The 21,854-nt window shown below is 37.8% G+C and overlaps 1 protein-coding gene across 6 annotated transcripts in view; it reads right to left on the bottom strand.

The window, feature by feature from the left end:
• Positions 1–21,854, bottom strand: part of CSMD3 (CUB and Sushi multiple domains 3) — a 1,287,556-nt gene that overhangs the window by 429,158 nt on the left and 836,544 nt on the right. For all 6 annotated transcript variants that reach the window (XM_021942876.2, XM_031650139.1, XM_031650136.1 and 3 more), the window contains one exon: positions 2,528–2,666. In XM_021942876.2, coding sequence (XP_021798568.2) covers positions 2,528–2,666 — 139 coding nt within the window. The remainder of the gene's footprint in view (positions 1–2,527; positions 2,667–21,854) is intronic.

Consider the following 21,854-nt stretch of genomic DNA (forward strand, 5'->3'; position numbering starts at 1 on the left):
TTTTCAACTACCTTTGCACCTCCTGATACAAAATAATGTTTAGTCCAAAAGAAGAAATACAAAAATTATGTACTTGACATATTATATCAATATATATGAGATTATTTCTGATAGATTAACAAATACGCTTGTTTTTCAAATGTAAAATACTAAATTTAAAAACTGAAAAATATGGATGAAATACTTGTCCTATTGTTCCAAATCAATACATATCATGCTTTATCGTATATTCCAAACCAAATATATTTCTGTGTGCTTTTTTTTTATTTTTTTTATTTTTTATTTTATTTTATTTTTTTTTTTTTGAGACGGAGTCTCGCTGTGCAGGCTGGAGTGCAGTGGCGTGATCTCGGCTCACTGCAAGCTCCGCCTCCCGGGTTCACGCCATTCTCCCGCCTCAGCCTCCCAAGTAGCTGAGACTACAGGCGCCCGCCACCACGCCCGGCTAGTTTTTTGTATTTTTAGTAGAGACAGGGTTTCACCATGTTAGCCAGGATAGTCTCGATCTCCTGACCTCGTGATCCACCCGCCTCGGCCTCCCAAAGTGCTGGGATTACAGGCTTGAGCCACCGCGCCCGGCCTATATTTCTGTGTGCTTAAGTAAGGTTGGTTAATTTTAGTTCAACATTCATGGAACAACTATATTGGAAAAATATTTAATAATGAATAAATAAGATGCTTTTCAAGCTTTCTAAAATTGCTATGGCAACATAAGTCATGTAAACCAATAAATAGGGGATATGGTTTCAACAAAATAGCAACAACAACAAAAAATGCCAAATGAATGTAAATGAAAACTTTAAAAATGTGTAAATCATTTTTGTGGGCTGAATTGTGTTCCCCCAAATTTCTATGTTGAAATCTTAACCACTAGTAGTACCTCAGAATGTGATAGTATTTGGAGAAAGAGACTTTAAAAAAGGGTAATTAAGGTAAAGTGAGATCATATAAATGGACCCCAATCTAATGTAACTGGTGTCCAGGACATAAACACACACACAGAGAAAATCTCATGAAGATAAATGGAGAAGACAGCCATCTACAAGGCAAAAAGAGAATCCAGAATAAACTGTCTTGTATACACCTTGATCTTGAACTTCTAGCCTTCAGAGCTGTGAGAAAATTAGTTTCTGTTGTTTATCTCACGCAGTCTGTGACACTTGGTTATGGCAGCCCTAACTAATAGAGAAAACTAATATAGCCCTAGTAAACCATGTAGATTATAATAAGATAGTGTTAAATTAAGTTTAGCTTAAAACCTCTTGTATACTTTGAATTCCTGCGTAAGAAAGGGCAAGCTAACTAAGAGATAATCTTGTAATAAATAGCTGAGTGTCATCCAATTACAGAAGCCAAGTTTCAGTCAATAACAGGCCACCAACTGATCAGATCATATCTATACAAGGCAAATGCCAAGCTGTAACTAATCAAGCTGTTTCTGTATGTCACTTTTTTTTTTTGGTCTATAAATACTTTCTGCCCACTTGCTATGTGAAGCTCTTCGTGTATACTGATTCAAGGTGCTACCTGATTCATGAATTGTTCTTTGCTGAAATAAACATGATTAAATTTAACTTGTCTAAGGTTTTTAACAGTAGAATGAATCCATGTGAAATGTTTAATACTTTACATCTGTTCAAAGTGGAATCTGTTCTCTCCCATGCAGATGTTAACACTAGCATGGATGGACACATTCAGTGAAGGACCTTTTGAGTTAGGAAAGAATCATATTAGGTTTGTAAAATTCAATCTTCAGTCAATAATAAATATATTCTGCTGTACTTATATGTTTTTCATGTGGCTCTAATGCTTAAAGAAGTTTTTTGTTCATCTGTTTGTTTTTTAAGAAAGGGGTTGGGAGATGAGAGAAGTCAGTGATATAATTGAGAGATTATATAGATAAAGCTATTTTGATTTGTAAATTGTGATTCAATAGCATATGAGAAGTTTCATTCTTTTAACGTTTAAAATATTCAATATTGTAGCCTTTTACAATATAGTTTATTTGATCAGTAATACTAATTTTTCTAGGGGAAATAAAAGGTCAGCTGTTGAACCATTACTACATACTACATGACAGTCATTTTCAGAAGGACTTAGAGGTGAAAGCATATGGATAGCGTGCCTAGGTGTCTTAGACTGCACTACAGTGTTGATTTGAATGTGTTTACGGCACCTTTGCTTCTTGAAAACTAGCAGAGCAGAATTCACAAGCCCTTCAAAATATAGGACAACTAAACTCATTAAGTTAAAGGTCACATGTTCATATCTTAGTAGTATACATGTACACAAAGCAAAAAGGTCGATCTTGCATATTTCAATAGTACTGATACAGCATTAAACAAATAGAAAATTAACTTGGAAACAGGCTGAAAGGTTAAAGGGGGCAAACAGATGAAAGCATTCAAAGCACAGCAATTTGACTATTACAATAAAATTAAACATTGATTTGGTAAATGCAAAAGAGAATGTCAACTAGTCTTTTAGATAATATTTTCTTTAAAAGTAGAAAAAATATTTGTGAGACCTTTCAAATGTAATTTTGATGGAGTGTCCAGGTTCAGCTTCAATCACCCACTCACAATTCAAAGAGTCTTTGTAGTATCCTGGCCATCCTGGTGAGAGAATCACTCCACTGGGAGCTGAAAAATGGCCACCACATGGGGCTGAAAAATTAAATCAGAGAACAAGTAAGAATAAAACATTCAGCATAAATCACAGATATTATTCTTAACACTAAATTTTTTTTAAAACAAATCTCTGCATATCTTTATTAAATAGTTAATACTATTTTTGAAAGTAATGGTACATCATCAAAAATGATGATTTTTCTAAAAAGGTAATCTACTTTTCAAAATATGAAATAGCTGTATTTAGCATAGCTCATCCTTAAGTCCTTAAGTCTATGAATAATACCCCTTACATATGTTCTTGTCTCTCTATCATCATCTTTGTATTCAAAGCTTGAAAGAAAACCCAAGTTGTTAGTTTTGATCTCTTTCTCTTTTATTTTCTTACTTATGTTATCAAATTCTACTAATTCATCTTATACACTAACAGTTTGAACTTCCATTTTCCAGAGTCACTACTATAATTCAAAACTTCATTGATTCGTAGCTTTTTACCTTATTTAATTTTCTTTTCTTTTTTTTTTTTTTTTTTTTTTTTGAGGCCAATTTCCGGTCTGCCGCCAGGCTGGAGTGCAGTGGCCGGATCTCAGCTCCTGCAAGCTCTGCCTCCCGGGTTAACGCCATTCTCCTGCCTCAGCCTCCCGAGTAGCTGGGACTACAGGCGCCCAGCCATCTTGCCCGGCTAGTTTTGTGTGCAAGTAGAGACAGGGTTTCACCCGTGTTGCCAGGGAGTAGTCTCGATCTCCTGACCTCGTGATCCACCGTCTCGACCTCCCAAAGTGCTGGGATTACAGGCTTGAGCCACTGGCGCCCAGCCCTCTTTACCTTATTTCTCATCTGCTATTTTCTTTCTTGCTTTGGTACCGGCTGCCAGAATAATGTCCTCCAAATTACAGTTTCATCACACCATTTCCTAGACATCTATCCTTTCTTTGTTTTGTGTTGCTGATCTCTTTTCTTTTTAATATCAATTTAAATATTATTTATCATTTCAAATATTGTATCCTCCGATTTCCCTATAAAACTCACACATAATTGAAACCACAATGAAGTAGCATTGCAGTTCCAGTAAGCACTGATTCGATCATTTAGTGTAAGCAGCTCATTTTGAATGTAAACCAGAAGTTTTAGAAACCGTTAGCAAAGGATTCACGATGTTGAAAAGTTTTAAAATCACTTTCAACTCAACATCTGCAAAACAAAACTTTAATTAACGGAGAAGCCCTCTTCTATTACTTCCCGTATTGGTAAAATGGAAACCACCATCTGTCCAGTTGCATAAACTAGAAAGATAGAAGTATTCAGTTTCATACTTATATTATTTTTACCATTTGCTCCCATATCCAGCCATCCGTTACTCCCATATCCAACCCATCTGGGAGCTGCATCTTGTTTCTCCTAGCTCTATGACTTTGTCTTAGTTTAAAGTACCATAATCATCCTAGTGTGGAAATATCCTCTGAACTGGTCTCTGCATTTTACACTGTTCTCCATGCTACAGATACAGTGATTTTTTTTCTTTTATTTAATTCACAAAAGCTTACCATGCCTTTAGTGACAACTTTCTGTGTTCCTAATAAGGCTCTTAGGATCTAACTGTTGCCCATTCTCTAGCCTTGTCTCGGAACTCCCCTTCACTCTGCAGCCCAGCTACATTAGCCTGCTCTACTTTCTGGAAGTGTCACACCAGAGAACATGGAGGAAAAGAGTATTTGAGATGTTGAAAATTATCAGGAAAGAAAAAAAAGGCTAAATGTATACTAGATCAACTTTTAATACATGCTGTTTCCAGTATCTTCCTTTATTTTCACTTTGAAATCTTCCCCATTAAACTCTTACCCATGTGTTTTATATTTTTCTAGCTTATTTCTTTCTGGCACGTCTTGCAAATTTCTGAAACAATTGCTCTAGACACTGCACCTCCTTTTTATTCTTTAAATAACTTGATGGAACCCAAATGAAATAGTAAATATTTATAAATTATTTCTAGGAATTAAAACTGTGTTACTGTAAAATTCCATTTTTAGTGGCTGCTTATTTCTATGTGAAATTGCCAAAAGATGTTATTTTGACAGAGAACCTTCAAAAACTAAAGTTTTCTTCCTTGAAGTAGAATTTAATTTCGTTTCTAAAGCTTTTAAAGGAGGCCGTTTTCATGAGGGATTATTTACTCTTCCTAGTTATGATGACTCATAATTGGGTTTCCTGTAGGGTTATGCATTTCAAAAATGAAATTATGTGCATAATAGTCACGTAAATTACCATACTTTACAGACAGGCTAAATATTTTGAGTGGGAGAGAGTCCTCAAAATTGTGGAGTATTTCTGACACAAATCTTCATTATGTCAGCAACTCATATTCCCACAAAAGCATTCATTCATTCAACCTAATCATCATTAGGCAAGGTAGATCATAAAATTAACAATTGAGTAATGGGCCATAAAAAGTTAAAAAAGTAAAGTGTACTGAGAAGCATTCTGACTAGTCCTCAGTGCAAAATGTGAGGAGGCGGAGTTAAGAGGGGGCTTTTAGAGTGAAAAAGTAGCCTAAAAGATATGATTGATTGCTGTTTGTTTCAAAATAACTCTCGAAGTCATTGGAAGCCTCCTACTTACTTACGGTTCTTCTTCTACTTCTGATATTTTCTGAAGGTGCTACTTTCTCACTTAAAGGGGTTGGAGATTTCCTAAAGAGTATTCCTCCAAAAGTATGAAATTAGCTCTCGAAGGTCTATGCCCAAGAGGTGAGAGACATGTGCTTATGTGGGTGGGTCAGCAAAGTCTCTCATGGTCAAAAGTGACCCTCAGGCACATGAGAGGAAAATGTCAGTAAGGAGAGATGTCACGGTGTAGCTGTAGTGGGGAGAGTATGGAGTAGATAAAATGCAGGAGAAAGGAGAGACTAAATGTAGAAAAACAAAGCAAAACAAAAAACAGCTGAAGAAAAAAAGCTGCTTGAGTTTTGGAACTTAGCCTAAATACTATGTGTGTTATTTATTTATTTATTTATTTATTTGAATGGAGTTTCGCTCTTGTTGCCCAGGCTGGAGTGCAGATTGCATGATCTCATCTGATTGCAACCTCAGCCTCCTGAGTTCAAGTGATTCCCCTGCCTCCGGCTTCCGGAGTAGCTGGGATTACAGGCATGCATCCACCACGCCCGGCTAATTTTTTTATTTTTAGTAGAGACGAGGGTTTCGTCATGGCCAGAGCTGGTCCTGAACTGACCTCAGGTGATACACCCACCTTGGCCTCCCAGAGTGGTGGGATTACCAGGCATGAGCCACCATGCCTGGCCTAAATATTATTAATTACAAATATTTTTACCTGTAAAAGGAAATCTAACTGCAATATGTGTAAAATACAGCTAAAAGAAAAAAACCCAAAAAGTTAGTTACTCAAATTTAACAATGCTGCCATATCCATATATATTGCCTATGTAGTTAATTATGTACCTACCAAAATTTAAAGAAAATCTTATACATTTTAACCAAAAATGAGCTTGTATATCTCCAGGTGTGAGAAAGATACTATACTTTAAAAGTTTCTCTAAAAACAATAACTACTCCTGGTTGAACAAGAAAAAATTGGAATATACAGAAAGCAAAAAAGAGGACCAAGGCCATAAAGAAGCATTTTCTTCTTTTTTTTTTTTTTTTTTTTTTGAGGCCAGTCTCTGTTGCTCAGGCTGGAGTGCTGTGGCCAGATCTCCAGCTCACTGCAAGCTCAGCCTCCCAGGCTCCCGCCATTCTCCTGCCTCAGCCCCTCCCGAGTAGCTGGGACTACAGAAGCCAGCCACCTAAGCCTGGCTAGTTTTTTGTATTTTTAGTAGAGACAGGGTTTCACCGTGTTATGGGATGGTCTCCATCTCCCACAGCCTCGTGATCCAACCCGTCTCGGCCTCCCAAAGTGCTGGGATTACAGGCTTGAGCCACCGCGCCCGGCCAAGAAGCATTTTCAAAGTCCCATTCATTCATTCATTCATTCATTCATTCATCTTTTATTCATTAATATTTCAGTTCTTCGACATGCCATTGTGTGGCAGGTGTGTGTAATATTGGCATTTGTACTTCTACAAATGAACATTTATGGAATGCTTTCTATGTGTCAGGCACTCTTAGATTATTTTATATAATGCTCAAAATAATCTAGCCAGATAAGAAAACTTATGTGTAAGGAATTTAAATAATTTGCATCTGAGCTGTCAAGGATTTGAACAAAGCCAGTTTGACTCTAGAAAAATTCTTTCCAACTGACATTAAGATAGTCTTTTTCCTCTCCTCACAGTGCCCATGGTGCAAAAGACAGAAACATTAACAAAAGGTAAAAATGTCAAGTTCTGTAACAAAGGTATGCCCACAGTACAAGGGGCCTAGAAAAGGAAATGAATACATGCTTCATAGAAGAGATTATGTTTAATTTGAAGAGTAAACAGGATGAACTCAAGAATGAGTCAGAATTCACCAACAGAAAAACTGAGGGAGGATATTGTAAATGAAAGTAACATCACATGCAAATGTGTAGAGGATTGAGTTAGCATAAAGTAATACAAATACCTTTTCTAGGGAATAAAGAAGTGATGAGAGAAGATTAGAAAAGGAGCTGGTTTGCCTCCAGTATGGAAAGTGAACCATGGCAATTGAAAAATTATTGACAAAGGACACATACATATATACATATATAGACAAAGGATAAGATTTTCATTTAAACAAAACTTTCATGTAAAATAGATTGCAGCACTACACCTGGATTTAGTGAGATCAGTTAGGAGATTGTTACAACTATCTAGGAAAGGCATTATCAGATTCTGAAATAAGGCTATAGCAGAGATAGGCAGAATGTGCAAGGTATTTACGAAGGAGAATCAAAAGCATTTATTGACGTGCAAAGAGTAACTCTGAGGAAGGAGTCTCAACCGGTCCTTGAGCCCTTGGCATGTGCAATAGGGTGGACGGTGATTCCATTCACCAAAATGGGAAACACGGAACAGGGAGGAGCTTCATGCGGAAAGTTAACGAGATTCAGTGCTAAAATGGAAGGGTCTACGAAGTATCACAAGAAACAAGAGAAAATAAAATCTGGAGCTCTTAGCTATCTTAGGGGTAATTTTCAAAATTGGTTGATGTTCAAGTTTCCACATAGGTCGAAGGTAAAGGTGAATTTAGAGGAAAAGATGAGAGATGATTGAATATGCAACCCTTTGAAAAAAGTTTTAATTTAATAAAATTAGGTAGGTATTGTCCAATAGCTAGTATATCACTACACTGAGAAAAGGGCTGAGATGAATTATTTGTTTGGGTCTTCCTCTCACCGAAGTGTGTGAACTGGGATAACTTTAACAAGTAAAAATAATAAATTCCTAGGTTTTAGTGGAAAAATAGAATAGTGTATATCTCACTTGACTGAGATAAGCTTTAGTTTAACAAAATTTAGACAGGCTTCTTCTTGACTCAAGACTCTCCTTCCCATCTCCCTTTCCTAGAGCATTTACTTTAGAAAACTTGTATTTTTTTTTCCCTCTGCACCTTTGAAATGTAAATTTTCTCCCAGCCTCTTGCTAGTTTTATGACCCAAGAATGTCTTTTTCAATGACCTGGGAAACATCCTTTGGAGTACCCTTATCTTCCGGTCTCTGTGGGAGAGTGGGAACCTAACTTCAATAAGCTCCAATTATCAAACATAAATGATCTAATCACATTGGCCAACCTACCCCCTAACATGCTCCTACTAGCTCACCCCAATGCTTAAAAACCCTCTCTCTCTTTGGAAGGAGTTGAGTTCAATCTTTCTTCTCCTTCGCAATAGTCTCAAATAGTCTTGCTTGCCTGTTTAACTCTGACGGAGAAATTTTTCTTTGACACACACATGATCCTCAACTTATGATGGAGTTTTGACTTATGATCATGACTTGATGAGAAACATGGACTAGGTAGTGGCAGAGCTGAGACTCAAATTCAAATTGTTAAATTCCTAGTTAAGAATTACTTCCACAATAGATTTATGACTTTTCCAAAAGGAAATTTTATTTAAGCATTTTATACTCTCTTTACCATTGTTTAGTGAAGACAGAAATAGATAAAAAGTCAGCAGAGTAGAATATTCAGTCCAAAAGTTTTTAGTATAATGTTGAGGCTCTAAATACTCCATTTTAAGTGCTTCTCCGCTACTATTTATTATTCATTTTTAATTTATTAAACATTTAGTTTCTGCTACTATGCCTAAGATACTGTGCTAGCTGCTGAAACTGAAAAAAAAAAAAATCTATGTGACATTATATCTGCTTTCAAGAGATACACATTTTCTACAAGGAAGATTGATAGAGTTAACATGAAACATGATAAGTACATGCTTGAGCTGGGTAAGTAGCTTTGAAATATAGGGCAGGGACAGGTACTATGCCAGGGGCATTAGGAAAGAGTCCCAGAAGGAGATGTTTGAAGATGAAGAGTTTAGATTAAAAAATGAATACACGCAAAATAGGCTTAACAGAAGGGGGACAGATAGGCAGAGGTAGGAAGTAAAAAATACTAATCTGTGTGAGGGAAAAGTCAAGTGGTTCTTTGTTGCTACAACTTATTGTTAGTGGACGCCTAAGAAGGAGCAGTTCGTGGGGGCCTCTAGTTATATGCAGTAATTATTGCTTTCAAAGACTTTCAAACTTTAGTGGGCATCTACTGAGCTTGTTAAAATGCAGATTCCTTTGGGAGACCGAGGCGGGTGGATCACGAGGTCATCCTGGCTAACATGGTGAAATCCTGTCTCTACTAAAAAATACAAAACATTAGCCGGGCACGGTGGCGGGCGACTGTAGTCCCAGCTACTTGGGAGGTTGAGGCAGAAGAATGGCGTGAACTCGCGAGGCGGAGCTTGCAGTGAGCCGAGATCACGCCACTGCACTCCAGCCTGGGCAATAGAGCAAGACTCCATCTTAAAAAAAAAAAAAACAAAAAAAAAAACAAAAAAAAAAAAACACGCAGACTCCCGTGCTGTACTTCTAATAGTTGTAAGATGGGACCCAAAAATCTGCATGGTTGACAAAACCCGCACCTGATCCCTCAGGTCCTTTTATTGATTAGGTATGTGGACCACACAGGAAATTTAAGGGATGTGGGTGTTCTGCGGTTGCAAGACTCCCTTGGTTAATCTCTCAGTTTTCCGGGATGAGGAAGTTATTTGGATATTTTAGTGAAATATAGGTTGTTGCCTTTAATTCTCCTTTTTGTAGCAATGAAAACAACAATGTGATATATAAAGTCGACATAATTCATTTATCTAGCTTTATTTTTCTAAGGCCTGAAGAACGTCTGTTATAAATTAATGGCAGTTTGAGGGCTGGCTCAATTTTGTGTTACTTTAAGAGAAAAGGATACATTCAAAGAACCCACTGTGTTTTAAGACCTGGATGAAAGAATCAGAAGTGCTTCAGACTGCATTCTGATAAAATTCTCTTTAAAAATGCTAAGGAGTGCTGATACTCCACAGCAGGAGATGCTCTTTCATCTGAGAAGTGGTACTTAGGTGCTCAGAAGGAAGTTGGGGACCATGAGCTGAGCTAGGTTTTGATCACAGGGATTTTGCCATAGGTGAATTAAAGATGTGAACATTGTAGCATTTTGTCTGATAACAGCCCTTCTGTGGAGTTGTGCCTGATAAAATCTAGATGCCAACTCAAGGACAATCAGACAACGACAGTTCCATTTTGTTCCTTTAAAAAAAAATGCTTTATGGTTATAGGTGTGTGGTAAGTAATCACCAGCTCTCTCAAACCTAAGCACACCGCAAGGTGGTTCAAAAAAAATTACAGGGAACAAGTCAGGTATGTATCTAGGATAAGAAGAGAAAGACAGAAACATGATAATTAAAGAGCCAAAAGAGTCCATTTCCATAACTACTATCCCTCCCCATACCCAGCTCCACAAAGTTTAGAAGCAAAATCCTGCCAATGGCTATTAAATTAGATTATTCTATACTAGTCCTCCAGGAGACTTAGAATTTAGTAACATCTAAATACTTAACTAAAGGAGAGCTCTCTCTCTATATATATATAAAAAAATGTGTGAATACATATCTGTTTATAAGAACCACAAATCAATTCTGATCTATGTATCAAATTGTTACTCTAATTGCTTTCTCAAAAGAACTCTCTCTAAAAAGAATGTAATGTCTGTGAATGAGAATGGCTTCCTTTCCTCTGAGACTAATTGAGATTCAAGAGAGAACCTCCTATCCTCAAAGGGAAAGTTCATCAGGCATGCAAGTCCAGCCTTGTCTCCAAACAGTTCTCCCGGGACTTCAGTCCCATCCTATTCACTCAAAGAATTCTCTTAGATATCCCATTAGGGAGTAGGAAGGAGCATAAGCCACAGCTATGTAGGGAGTTCTGTGCTGAGGGCAAGGGAGTTCTTGCTTGAGTAAGCATTTTATAGAACATTCTAAAGCTGGTGAAGCAAAAACAGAAGACTTTTTTTTTTTTTTTTCTAATTACTGCCTTAAAACACACACTGCCAAATCTCTTTCTGTCCTCAAAGAGCATGTTAAGCAGAGACTCTTGTTTCCTTATCATTTCTAGTATTTAAAAACTTGGTCCAGTTCAATTTAAAACTCTTATCTCTTTCTCTCCATTCACTCACCCAAGGGGCCTCTGAGTAGTGGCCAGAGAGACTTGGAGGATGGGGAGGAGCATGCTAAAGGAATGCCAGCACTTTCAGATTCATTCCTCTACTTACTTTAGCACTTGGAGAAGGTATTATCATTTATTTCATATCTTGTTCTCTTCCTTTTACCTTTAGATCCTGTTTCCTGTGGTGAGTTAGGGCTGGAATGAGGTAGATTATGCTATCACAGCCCTTTCCTGGAAGTTACTGCTTTCCTTGAAAACCTTTGTCTGGTCACTGGTGCCTCCCTTTTGTCAGGTATGGAAAATGTTGATTCTCCAATGAGAACAAATTAATTGTTTGCAAAGGCCAAGAGTGAGGAGAATTGCTTGTCACTGCACAATCCCCTGATAAAAGAGAAGCTCAACCTTTTGTAGTTGCTTGTCTGCTCCCATCCCTGGCAGTATACCCTATAACTATGTTGGATTGTCTTTTCCTGTGGCCAAGTCTGAGTAATGTTTTTGGTATTCATTTGATGCATAGGAAACTTACATCATTGACTAACCAAACTGTTGGAACTAAACAGCTGTCCCTCTCTCCAACCTGCCAGCTTTTCACCAACTTCTTTTCTCTTGTTCAACAGGCATAGAATGTAGATCAGCAAGTCCATTGTATAAGCAAATATCCACCTGAGAATTCTCTTTCACACAAACATCTCCATTCTCTGTAAGGGATTCTCTTGCAGCCTTTTCCCTCAATTTGGCTTGAAGATAAGGAGACTAGCACTTTCCTTCCTCTAAGAAGAATGAAAAAACAAACAACTTATGATTCGAACAGTTGTAGATAGATGGATGATAGAGATAGATATATAGATTAGATAAAGATATATAGATCTCCCTAGCTTTTGCTGCTTAATACATTGGAAGTAGGATGGCAGAGGTTATGATTGAGATAAAAGAATCAGCTAGAACCCACTTAAGCTCTGGAGGGGTGTCTCGTCCTCAAATTTTCATGAAGAGGAATATAGATAAATTTTTCTTCTTAACCGGAGACCTAAGTTGCCAAATCAAAGCAGCAGGAAAATTTAGTTCTCCACTTTGTTAGTCACACATTTATTCCTATTGTTTTCCTTGTCAGGAGGGCTGCAAATATAACAATGTTCAAAATTGTTTCTAGTGTCCACAAGAAAGAGGCAACTTTGCCTGTCTTAACCCAGCATCTTAGTTAAATCATCAGCTTTGAGGCAATAGCATTCATCAGACTCTTCTAATGTATTTCACTAAATGTAATCTCCTTTATCTATAAAGCAGCCCCATGAATGTATTACATCTAATCATATTCAAAAACATGATCATGTAATCCAGAAGGCCAATATTCATTTCCATTTTTTTCAGGGAGATTGCTTTAGATCAAAGGGGGCACTGCTGACTACAGTGCAGGGAGCATGTGAGTCAGTCAGGTAAAAAGGATGAGAGAAGCAGAAAGCATACATGCATCAGAGCCTTCTGAGACTCAGAGGAGAAATAATTATGAAGAAACTAATGGTTGGGCACAGGTGGACTGAACAACAAGCCATTTCTAATTTGAACTACAAATTTCAGTATCTGCATGAGATCTGGAAGGAAAAGACGAGGAAGGAAAAAACCACAGGGATCAAGTATCTTTAGAGAAGAATGGTATATCACTTTGGCAGCTGTGTTGAGAATAGAACTGAATGAAAGAAGAGACAGAAGCAGTGAGAGCAGTTAGGGGGCTACGGATTAATTAAAGCCAGAGACAAAGGTTGCTAGGATCAAGATGTCAGCAGTGGAGGTAGTAAGAAATACTTGCGTTTTGAATGATTTCAAAGGAAGAGCTAGCCAGTTTTTCTGATGCATTATCTATGGTTATGACAGAAAGAAAGGAGTCAGGAAACATTAGACAAAGACTGAAGAATTTTGACCTGAATGACTGAAATAATGGAGTTCCTATTAATAATGGAGAAAGTGAGTGACAGTAGCAGGTTTAGAGTGATGTGGGGAGACAGATCAGTTTTGGACAGGGTAAGTTTTAGATGCCTATTAAACACCTAAGTGCAGATGTGGAGTAGGAAGTTGAAGATGTAAATCTACATTTCAGGGCAGAGAACCAGGCTAGAGATGTAAATTTGAGAGACAGCACCATATAGATATTGTTTACAGTTAGATACTGATTGAAAAATCACCAGTGAAATGAATGAAATAGAGAGCAGAAAATATCCAAAATGTAGCTCTGGGACATGCACTTAAACAGATCACAGAGAGGAGGAGAAACCAGGAAGGGAGACTAAAATGAGCCTAAGCAGTATATTTAATAAAATAAAAGTTAATAACATAATTTTTAGACTTGTGTAACTTATTTTTCCATAAACAAAATAATTATATAACTTTAAATTATTGAGGAAAATTTGATTTTAAAACAAAAATGGTATTAATTTCAGATTCTATAACAAAATAATGAATACATAAATGCATCTTTCATTTTTGTTCTGCAATAAAATCCTTTTCAACTTTCACTCTACGTGAGTATAGTTCAGTAGCATTTTGTTTTAAAGGATTCACCAATGAATAATAAATCTTTATATTCAGGAACTGTTTCCTTCTGTGGCTGCAACCCAGGAGAATTAATTTATGTCCAACTGTCTTGTTTTTTAAAACAGAAAACTCAAGATGACTTAGTTATCACTGCTTGACACTTAGAAAGAAAACCTTCTTGTTTTATACTACATCTCATGGCCTGGCATCTCTTTCAAGTTCTTTTGGGATTCATTGGCTGGCTTGTTACTGGCAAATTCAGAAGCGGGCATTATAAAGTAGAAATGCAACTCAGAGAGCAGCTGAGAATATGTGTCAAAAACTTGCTGTCTCTCTTCTTGTTTTCAAAACCAGTATATAATTTCTTATAACAAGGTGGAGAATTTATTCGCCAAGCTTCCAAGAAGATAGAATGTCAACTGAAAACCGTTAGAATGGAATTAATGAATCTTTCTTGGGTGCAGAGTATAGTGGAGTGGATTTTCTGGTAAATTGAGGATAATGTGTGTGACAGAGGGACTGAATTCATGTAAGCAAAGACATGGGCCCTGGAAAGGAAAATAGGAAGGGAGAGAAGAAAAACAGGGATGGGAGGACTGTGTGTGTAAGCATGGGGGAAGACAGAAAGGAAAATACATGATAATGATGATGATTGTGATGATTTTTACAAGCTACCTTGAATGGTGGGTGAGAAGGGGGAAAAGATGGCTTAGAAATATATTTGAGAAGCTTTCTGTTTACTTCATTGTATAAAACACTTGCATCCTAACTCAAAAAAAAAAAAAAATCAAAGTAAAAATCTCTGTTATTTATCAATGCTTCTTAAATAACTTTGGTATAGTTCTTTAGTCTGCCTGAAATCAAATCATACTAGATAACTGAGCCACATTAAGAGCTAAATTATTAGCAAAATTGTACTGTCTCATGGTAAAAATAGGATAAGACATGAGGGGAATATCAATGCAAAGCCAAAAGGATATTGCAGAGAGCTCTTTGAATTTGAAATGATCATTTGGGGGAGAATGCACAATTCAAGATAGGATGTTCCAGTTAGACTCTAGTTGCTAGAGGATCGGACTTAAACAGTGTTACACAGCTTCACAACAAAAAAGAGTAACTCAAGAAACTTCCTCGTGAAATAACTACTTTGCAAAATGATTCTTAAGTGGCCCCAAAGGATACTCAATTTATGGAGACATTGGTGTGCTTTCTTAGAAGGAATAGAGTTTGCTGTCCAATATATGGTTTCTAAACTGCTTCACTGGCCTAGCACAATGGATTGATTGCTGTTCTTTTCTAATGTCCATGAAGGTATTGTGTAAGCTAATGGAAACATTGCTCTCAGCTGTCAATAATACTATTTTTGTATTATTTGTATTGTTTTTAAGCACAGAAATATTTATCTATAACTATGTCTGTATAAAAAGTGGGAAAACACACGTGTCCCTTGGGAGAGTAGCCTGCTTCCTTTAGCCCATCTAATTCATTTCTGTTACTTCCTTGCTCCTGTAAGCATTTGAGATTATGATTCCTAATCTGTGGCATTGGGCATTAGGTGCTATCTGTAGACTCAGACTCACCAAAACCACCATCTAGTCTAGTGGCAGTTGGCTTCATCATCCTAGAGAAGATAAATATCTAGATGAAGTTGAGTTGAGTAAAAGTTTTGGAAAGACATTTTCTGGCTGTGTGTTAAACTCACAGAACAAATTAAAAGCAAGATTCCTACTAGGAAAAAGTATTAAAAAATTGGAAAATCAAAAGTACCTGCAACAAGATCATGGCAGAATTACCTATAGCTAATTTACCAAATAATCACAGACACTCTTCTTTACAAACTGATTTCAAGAATCTGGTAAAGTAAATCAGAACTGAGAAAAAATAAATTAATTATGGCTATATTTAAGAAAGAAAGCCAAGTAATGATGCTTAGATCATTTGAGGTAGAAACAGCAAAGCAGATACCTTTTGACAGACAGTGAGGCAGGCAGACAGTCTCAAGCCCTTGGAGTTGGCCCTTAGATGGTCAGATTTAGGTGGGCAGAGATGAGTGAGTTTCCCAAATCCCAATAGGAAAATCCCTCTGCTGAGTCAAATATTACTCTTAAAATTTGCCTTCTGTATAGCAGTACTGGTCACAAGGAAAATTCCAGTGACAAGGAATTCTGTGGGATTTTACTGGATGATTACAGGATTTGGGAATTTTGTGGGTCAAGGATGGTTCCAGTTTGCATTGCCTAGTACAATAAAGGGAATTCCGTTGTGTGATGTTCCCTTGAAAGAAAGAATTAAGTGAAAGTACTGTCTTAGCTAGGCACAGTGGTTCACACCTGTAATCTAGCATTTTGGGAGGCTGAGACAGGTAGATCATCTGAGGTTAGGAGTTCAAGACCAATCCTGGCCAATATGATGAAACCCCATCTCTACTAAAAACATAAAAATTAGCTGGGCATGGTGGTGCACACCTGTAATCCCAACTACTCAGGAAGCTGAGGCAGTAGAATTGCTTGAACCTAGGAGGTGGAGGTAGCAGTGAGTCAAAATTGCGCCACTGGCCGGGCGCGGTGGCTCACGCCTGTAATCCCAGCACTTTGGGAGGCTGAGGCGGGCGGATCACAAGGTCAGGAGATCGAGACCATGGTGAAACCCTGTCTCTACTAAAAATAGAAAAAATTAGCCGGGCGCAGTGGCGGGCGCCTGTAGTCCCAGCTACTCGGGAGGCTGAGGCAGGAGAATGGCGTGAACCCGGGAGGCGGAGCTTGCAGTGAGCCGAGATTGCGCCACTGCACGCGAGTCTGGGTGACAGAGTCTGAGACTCCATCTCAAAAAAAGAAAATAAAATGGACTGCCTTACTCATATTTCAGGAGACACACATACACATGCTTAAGTGGAGAAATAAAATTGAAATTTGGCCGAGTGTGGTGGCTCACACCTGTAATCCCAGCACTTCGGGAGGTCGAAGTGGGCGGATCAACTAAGGTCGGGAGTTCAAGACCAGCCTGACCAACATTGTGAAATCCCGTCTCTACTAAAAATACAAAAAAATTAGCTGGGCATGCTGGTGCATGCCTGTTATCCCAGCTACTTGGGAGGCTGAGGCAGGAAATTGCTGGAACCCGGGAAGCGGAGGTTCCGCCGCTGAGCCAAGATTGCACCATTGTACTCCAGCCTGGGCAACAAGAGCGAAACTCCATCTCAAAAAAAAAAAAAAAAAAAGAAATACAATTATGTTTTGTCCCATTTCCAAACTTCCTTGCACTTAGGCTGGTAGAAAGAACTTTGAAGGTTATGATACAGATGAGCTTTATGATGTCCTCAGAGGCCCCTGAAATTCTGATAATATTACAAGAAATAAAAAGGTAGATTTAGGGTATGAAAAAAAGCAATTCCAAGAAGGAAGCGAGAAAACTGTACTTGAAGAGGGCTGAACTTAGTGAGGAGGCTCACAAGATATCCAAAAAGGGCCTGGACTGTGCAGAATAGTAAAATAAATGATCGTGAGGGAAGCTGTGTTGTGAAGGGAGGACAGTAGTTTAAGCAGCTGCTATGAGTGGGACACTGGTGAAGAGAGAGGAAGAGGATTTTTAGAAAGCTTTCTGTGTGATACATTATGAAAATCCCGGGTCAACTCATTAAAGGAGGTCTACAACAATCGTCTACGCAGTTCTTCAGGGCTTTAGAATGTTTCTTTGAAGAAGATGCCATGAAGAGACTGGCCCTAGGGAGAGCCAGATATATTCAGGCTACTGTCTCAGTGTCGGTGAAGGAGTCATTGCCTGCCATTAAACCAAGTTAAGATGACAGTTTGTGGAATTCAGTGTGAAATAACTGCAATGCTGATTACAGTAACGTATTTTGTTTTCCATTAGCAGAACTGAAAGCTCATAAGGCCTTAAAAGGCAACTAATCTTTCTTCTTTATGGCGAAAATTTGTTCTAGAGAAATGAGTTGAAATTTTCAGAAAGTCCCAATCTATCCTTATAGTTAATGCATCAGTGTTGAACTTCAGGTCAGTGAATAAAATGTATAACCAAATTATGTTAAATAATTATATTTAAGTTACCTGAAATGTGGGATCATAAATCTGCAACATATTATGATATTTCTCCCTTTTGGTCTGACAATCCTTATTCACGGACTATGGCAGATGAAAGTTTCTTTAACTATTCTCAAAGATTTCCCAAAGTTTTAGGGACTGATTGATTCATCAGTTTGAGGACTGATTGACATTGGTGGATCACAAATTTGCCAATATGCCTAAACGTTTAGACACTTATGATACAAAGGAGTTGGGGATGGTGGTAATCTTTAAGTGGATTGAAGCTCTGAGTTTTCGAACAAAAACATTTTATACTGACTTCCATTGTTCTGTAAGTTCTGATTCAAACAAAATGTTCTACCTTCCAATTTTAATACACAGCAATCCATATACATACATAACTTTTAACAATGAATTTGATTTTGAAGAGAATAAAATAGAAGAAGAAATTTAGTTGTTTTAACCAGAAAATGCAAACATGTACATTTAAAAAGTTATTCTATTTGAAATGTTTAATATTATGATGATTTAAAAGTTTCAACTAAAATGTTAAGCATGTTAACATTTGCTAACATTTGTAAATGTTGGAGGCTGTGATAGTGCCCCAAAGATGAACTATAATAAATAATAGGCAAATTTTTATCTTTGAAAATACAGACTGTCTAGAGAAAAAAAGGAGACAGGAGAAGTAGGCTCCCAACCATAGCTCTCTATGTAAGTGGGAGTGGCTCTGGAAGTTTCAGGAATGGTGGGGCGATGGGGAAGGTTTTGTTTTTTTTTTTAATTTAGGAAAAATAAAAATAAGATTTCCTCAGCTAGTCTCAGACTTTCATTATTAGTACCTAAGTAGAATTTCGGCAAAACCAAAGGAAATCAATACAAATCTTAATTAGAGGCTAAGAAATCAAACCCACCTGAGTTAGTTATAGAGTTGACAACAGTCTGCTTTTTTGGGTGGAAACTGGCTCAGAGGGTGGTTTGGGATAGAGTAGTAACCTGGCAAAGGCCACCCTAAGATTGCTTCTGGCCCACTCCAGTTCTGCCTTCCTTGGTTCCAACCTCATCCTTAGTGATGTTTCCACCTTACTACTGGGTCCACAAACAGGCAGGTGAGCCAATTGTGTGTAATTTCACTCACACATAGAGAAAAACAATTCGTGTCCATCAGAAACTTCATAGAGGTTCTCTTTGGGATGTGCGGAGGGCTTATTGGCCTTTGTCAAGTTACAGTTCTGAATATTTTATCTTATTTATTTTTAAAAGTTAAATGCCATTTGTTTTTCTTTTTCTTTTTTTTCTTTTTTTCTTTTTTATTTTTTCTTTTTTATTTATTATTATTATTATACTTTAAGTTCTAGGGTACATGTGCATAACGTGCAGGTTTGTTACATATGTATACTTGTGCCATGTCGGTGTGCTGCACCCATCAACTCGTCAGCACCCATCAACTCGTCATTTACATCAGGTATAACTCCCAATGCAATCCCTCCCCCCACCCCCCACCCCATGATAGGCCCCGGTGTGTGATGTTCCCCTTCCCGAGTCCAAGTGATCTTATTGTTCAGTTCCCACCTATGAGTGAGAACATGCGGTGTTTGGTTTTCTGTTCTTGTGATAGTTTGCTAAGAATGATGGTTTCCAGCTGTTTTTCACAGATAGTAAAAATCTCCCTGAAATTGCTCTATCTAATTAATCAATCAATTAAATTATTGATTGATATTACTATTTACTTTTACCTCCACCATGAAGCTAGGCACCAAGCAACTCTGAAACCAATACCCAAATTAGGCAAACGAGGATCCAACAAAATTCAAAAATTACCTAGAAGTGGTCTCTGTATGTGTCCACTGAGATTTAAAACAAATTTCAGTGCAGGGGAGGTTGAGGCTCAGACAATGTCATTTCCCAGCTGCAATGGCGTCCGATCAGCCCCAGGGTAACTTTGGGGCTACTTAGCATTATTTACAAAGGGTCTAATGCTCTGGACTTCTCTAGTCTTTCATCAGATCCAACCCACTCTGTCCTCCACTGCAGTCACACTGAACTGGCTCTATTCCTTTTGCCTGAAACACACTTTTCTCCCATTTCCTACTATTCCTTCAAATACTAATGTGTGGCTACAGGGAGCGGTGGCTCACGCTTGTGATCCCAGCACTTTGGGAGGCCGAGGCAGGCGGATCACTTGAGGTCAGTAGTTCAAGACCAGCCTGGCCAACATGGAGAAACCCAGTTTCTACTAAGTACACAAAAAAATTAGACGGGCATGGTGGTGCGCACCTATAGGCCCAGCTTCTCAGGAGTCTGAGGCACAAGAATATCTTGAACCCAGGCGGCGGAGGTTGCAGTGAGCAGAGATGGTGCCACTGCTCTCCAGCCTGGGCGACAAGAGCAAAACTCTGTCTCAAAACAAACAAACAAAAATGCTAATGTAGATTTTTCTTACTGGTTCCCCAAGGCTGGATCAAAAACTATGTTAAAAGAATGGGTGAGCTCCGGCAAAATGAATGATGGAAAAACGAAGTATTACTATCCATACAATCCATTTTCCCTTTTTACCTTAGTCCATTATTATGCAAATCCACTATGTTTTTAAAATAACATCATAGTCATAATTATTGACAGAGTAGCCCCTGCTGAACTCGTACTATTTGAAGTTTGAAAAGGAACACTAAAGTCATCGTGTTCTGCCCCCCGATATTACAAATGAGAAAGCAATTAGAAGTAAAAAGGAGAAAAGTGTTAATTGAAGAGGCCACTAGGAAAACATAATTACATGGTCTGGGATTACTTCATTATGAGACATTATGAAAATGTTCAATCCAATGAAAGTCAGCAATATATAGGTAATGCTTCAATTACATCTGCTATACTTTGGAAAACTACGTATTAAATATTCTTAATTTACCAGCTAGTCAGTTTGCAGACAGGTAAGAAGAAAAACTTGGAAAATAAGAAAAAGAAACTACTTTTAAAATAATCAATTACCATATGGCAATCTACTAAAGAGTGTTATACAGTTATAGTTCATCTATTTCTTAGTAAAAGTTCATTTAAAATCTTTTTTTTCCTTTTTCTTTTTTTCTTTTCTTTTTTTTTTTTTTTTAGTGGGAGTCTCGCTCTATCGCCAGGCTGGAGTGCGGTGGCACAATCTCGGCTCACTGCAAGCTCCGCCTCCCAGTTTCAAGTGATTCCCCTGTCTCAGCATCCTGAGTAGCTGTGGCTACAGGCGCGTGCCACCAAGCCCAGCTAATTTTTTTTTTTTTTTTTTTTTTTTTTTTTGTATTTTAGTAGAGACGGGGTTTTGCCATGTTGGCCAGGATGGTCTCGATCTCCTGACCTCTTGATCCACCCGCCTCGGCCTCTTAAAGTGCTGGGATTACAGGCGTGAGCCACCGTGCCTAGCACATTTATATCTTTTTAATAAAATAGATATGTATTATTAGATACTATAGTGGAAGGAGAAATTAAAACTTAGAATGTTAACTCTCCTAGGGCAAATCTAAATAAAGGTGCCTCATTTCAGTAGATTCTAAATTTATATACTGTATAATTGATGTGTTTTATTTTTAATTATGATCATCCTTCCTTCTTACCAACATAATTTGAGATTTTATATGAGTGTATATATACAAAAACAGGTCAGGCACAGTGGCTCATTCCTGTAATCCCAGCACTTTGGGAGGCTGAGGCAGGCAGATCACTTGATACCAAGAGTTTGAGACTAGCCTGGCCAACATGGTAAAACCGTGTCTCTACTAAAAATACAAAAAATTAGCCAGGCACGGTGGCAAGCACCTGTAATCCCATCTACTCTGGAGACTGAGGCAGGAGAATTGCTTGAACCTAGGAGGCAGAGGTTGCAGTGAGCTGAGATTGCGCCTTTGCACTCCAGTCTGGGTAAAAGAGTGAGAATCGGTTTAAAAATAATAATAATAATAATTATTATTATTATTCCAAAGATCATACATATATCACACACAAACACACACACACACACATATGCCCTGAACCTTGTTAAATACATTTAATTGGAAAAAT

This window comes from Papio anubis, chromosome 8, assembly GCF_008728515.1.
Source record: "Papio anubis isolate 15944 chromosome 8, Panubis1.0, whole genome shotgun sequence".
In the NCBI taxonomy this organism is placed as follows: domain Eukaryota; kingdom Metazoa; phylum Chordata; class Mammalia; order Primates; family Cercopithecidae; genus Papio; species Papio anubis.